This window comes from Rhagoletis pomonella, unplaced genomic scaffold (assembly GCF_013731165.1).
Source record: "Rhagoletis pomonella isolate Grant_MI unplaced genomic scaffold, Rhpom_1.0 Rhpom_scaffold_00001, whole genome shotgun sequence".
In the NCBI taxonomy this organism is placed as follows: Eukaryota; Metazoa; Arthropoda; class Insecta; order Diptera; family Tephritidae; genus Rhagoletis; species Rhagoletis pomonella.
Window position 1 is genome coordinate 36,845,210 of NW_023458555.1, and position 3,352 is coordinate 36,848,561.

Consider the following 3,352-nt stretch of genomic DNA (forward strand, 5'->3'; position numbering starts at 1 on the left):
TCCGTTATAAGTTCAATATTTCTTGCTCTATTTACAAAAATGGGATAAATTGGAAATGAATCAGGCTTCTTCTATTCAAAGCAAAAATACAAGAATTTGTCTCGACCGAGATAAAATGCAAATGAATTACTCGAAGAAAATGAAATTCCCAGTAGGCCAGAAAAAAGAAAATTTCATCAAAACCTGCACTTTCCAGCAGCTAAAATTTTGTTGTTTCAAGTCTAAGAGGAGTGGCAAATAAACTGAGATACAAACTTTATCGAATAGTGGCGGATAACGAGTTTTCGGGTCTAATAAAAATAATAGTTTGCTAAAAATAAGTCTAAGTCAACATCGTTTTACTTTAACTGAAATACTCAGTCCTAGTTTACTAAATTCCCAAAAACGTGTATTCATTGAAAAGACCATACCTAAAAAAATAAGACCAAAATGATATTTTAGCAATTGTTGCATAAATCACATAACACCGACAAATTAAACATTGAGATTCAGTTTCAAATATACAAGTTTAAATATTATTGCCCTCAGTAATTTTCCAAATCAAACCCCGCCCCGCCATACACTTTGATTTAAATTTTTTAGTTGTTATTGTTTCATCTTCATCAGGCATTTCTAAAAACATTCTTGACGTTGTTTTGAAATTTGGCGACATAAAATAATGTAATTAATCTTTTCTAGAATATGGAAATGATACACTGTGCGCCTCCTGAACAATTCTGTTTATTTCTTAAATATGTTATGTGAATTAGTCCTGTTAGAAGGCACTTATGAAAAACTTTAGTATGTTTTAATGAAATACCCCTCCGTTTGGTATAAATCAATGAAAAAATATGCTCTATGTAATTCAGGCTATAAACGATATGGGATAAAGTATCACTTGTACTTAAAAGTTGAAAATGCTACTAGAAGACAGTTCATCAGGCCTACAACAAGTTTTCTTTTATGGATCGAAAACGAACAAAACAAACAGTTTAATTTCAAGATGCCAAGGAGCAAGAGTATCTTACTAGGAGCGTATGAGGTTACATTGTTGCAATTCCTGCACAACAACATACCGCCACTGGGAAAACAAATCACTTCATGTTAAAAAAGCTACCTATAGTCCCACAGATTTCGACCATTCTCCTCTCTGGATTTTTTTTTAAGCCATAAAGAATAAACACTTTAAATGCTTAATAATTTGAATTTTTTTTAAATGCCACTTTATAAATCTTTTTAAAGCTACGTAATTTTTTATGAATTAGTAGGTATACAATTGTATAAAATTTATGAAAAATTCCGGGCCTGAATTTTCATATTTTTATACCCGTCCATATCGGACAAAAATGAGAGAGTAGAGAAAAATGGGAAAATAACCAAGTTTTTTGGCAACACATTTAAATTCAGTTTTAACAAAATACTATATACATATATATGTACATAATTAAACTAAAGAATCGAAATAAAAGCTACTGTTATTAATTGCATTAAAATATATTACTTATGTAAATCATTAACTAGTTTGTTAGACAAGACAATTAAAATCGTTAGTTCGCTAAACCAAAACTTATTTTCTTATTAAGCCCCCAGATAAAGCTATCCGACCTGTTACATTTTCTTTTAATTTCTATTTTCGTTGTTTTCAACTAAGCACTTACTTGCTGTCAACGATGCCGACGCACTCAAATGGGCCGCAGCTGCGGCGGCCAAATTAGCTGAGGCAGAGCCCTCCACACCAACGCCAACCACCCCAATACCGGGGCCCGTACGTCCATTGCAGCTGCGTATAACATTCGTATTGCCAACCAGGCCGGCAGCACTCGTTACGACCGATGTGGGCGCGTAGCTAATTGCCTCATAATGACCGGGCCATGTGTCGTTCTGCGGCGAGGAAAACACAAATTAACAAAAAAAAATTAAAAAAAAAATTGAATATTTTTCGAATAAACAGTTACGAAAATACATATACCAGGAATAAAAAAAAATATTGGTGTGCAACGGCTAGAATTTAGTTGTACATACGTATCTACACACATATGTATGTATGTACTATACTTATACAGTGACGAAAATAAGTATTCGCTTGTTGATTTTTTAATGTTCACAATGTCTTTCAAGTTAAAAAAAAATGTTTTAACTACTTTGATTTAAAAAAAAAATTTGTATGCTTCAGCAAAAACCGTAAAAATCTATTTTAAAATTTTTTACAAAATTCAAAAAAAAAATTCATAAAACAACGAACTTTTTAATCTCAATTTAAAACTTTTGGGTATGCAGCTTTTCGGCCCATAGAATTCATATACAATAAGTCATATTAATCAAAGTTTCACCCTTGATACAATATTTAGAAAATTTTAAACATTTTTATAAAATTATCGTAGTTTTAATCTGAATTTTTCAATAAAATTTTTGGGTGTGCAGTTTTGCAGTCCATGAAGTACAAATTTTATTTTTATTTTTGCTGCCATAAATTGCTTATCGAGTTTTTAAAAATCACTTTAGATATAATAAATGAAAAATACCGGCGGCAAAAATATTATATAATAACGCTAATAACACTAAGAAGCTGCTTCAAATAGGCACTTTGTTATACTAAAATGGGGGCTACAAACCTCCATATTTATAAGTTTTCTAAAAATTCAGATTTAAAACTACGAAATTTTGATGAAAATTTTAAAAATTTTTATAAACTTTGAAACTTTGTTTTTTATAAGATTTTGGTTAAGAAACAAATTTTACTTGAAAACACAATGTTATGAATATTACAAAAAAAAATATATTGAACACTTGTTTGAGTCACTGTGTATACGAATATAAAGTAAAAAATATTTACAAAGTTAAAAGCTCGTCACAACACATGTACGCGTATGTATACTCACTGTGCGATAATTTGCCAACGATGTGTAACGATCGGCGCCACTGCCAACCGTTGTTACGCCGCCGCCGTTCAAATTCGCCACACCAGCTGTGCCGCCCGCACCACCACCATAACTGGTAATACGTTGAAATGCTGGCAACGGCCCACTATTAGCATCGCCAGCCGCACCACTACCACCACCACCATTGCTACTGGTGTTGCTCTTCGGTGAGCCATAGTCATCGTTACAGATGGAATTTGAACCGGAACCGGTGGCAAGCGATGCATTGGCCGCTGCTACGACTGAATTTGTTGAGTGTGCGCCAGGCGTGGAGGCCGCCGAATGCGCTGCTGGGTGATGGGACGGTGAACCGGATGAGACGGCGGTGAGTGCTGCTGTACTGCTGGGTTGCATGCCATATTGTTGCATGCCATTGGTGACCGGTGTCAGCAGCGAACCGGGATAGACTGAACTGCAATGCGTCAATATGCCGGAGATATAGAATGATAATCGGG

General features: G+C 34.1%; 1 protein-coding gene across 1 annotated transcript in view; it reads right to left on the minus strand.

The window, feature by feature from the left end:
• The window catches only part of LOC118743721 (box A-binding factor), a gene marked incomplete at its 5' end in the record, with an annotated part of 57,076 nt that extends 53,767 nt beyond the window's left edge, over positions 1-3,309 (minus strand). Inside the window, 2 exon segments of the mRNA XM_036476487.1 lie at positions 1,638-1,860; positions 2,859-3,309. Coding sequence (XP_036332380.1) covers positions 1,638-1,860; positions 2,859-3,309 — 674 coding nt within the window.
• Between the last annotated feature and the right edge of the window lie 43 nt (positions 3,310-3,352).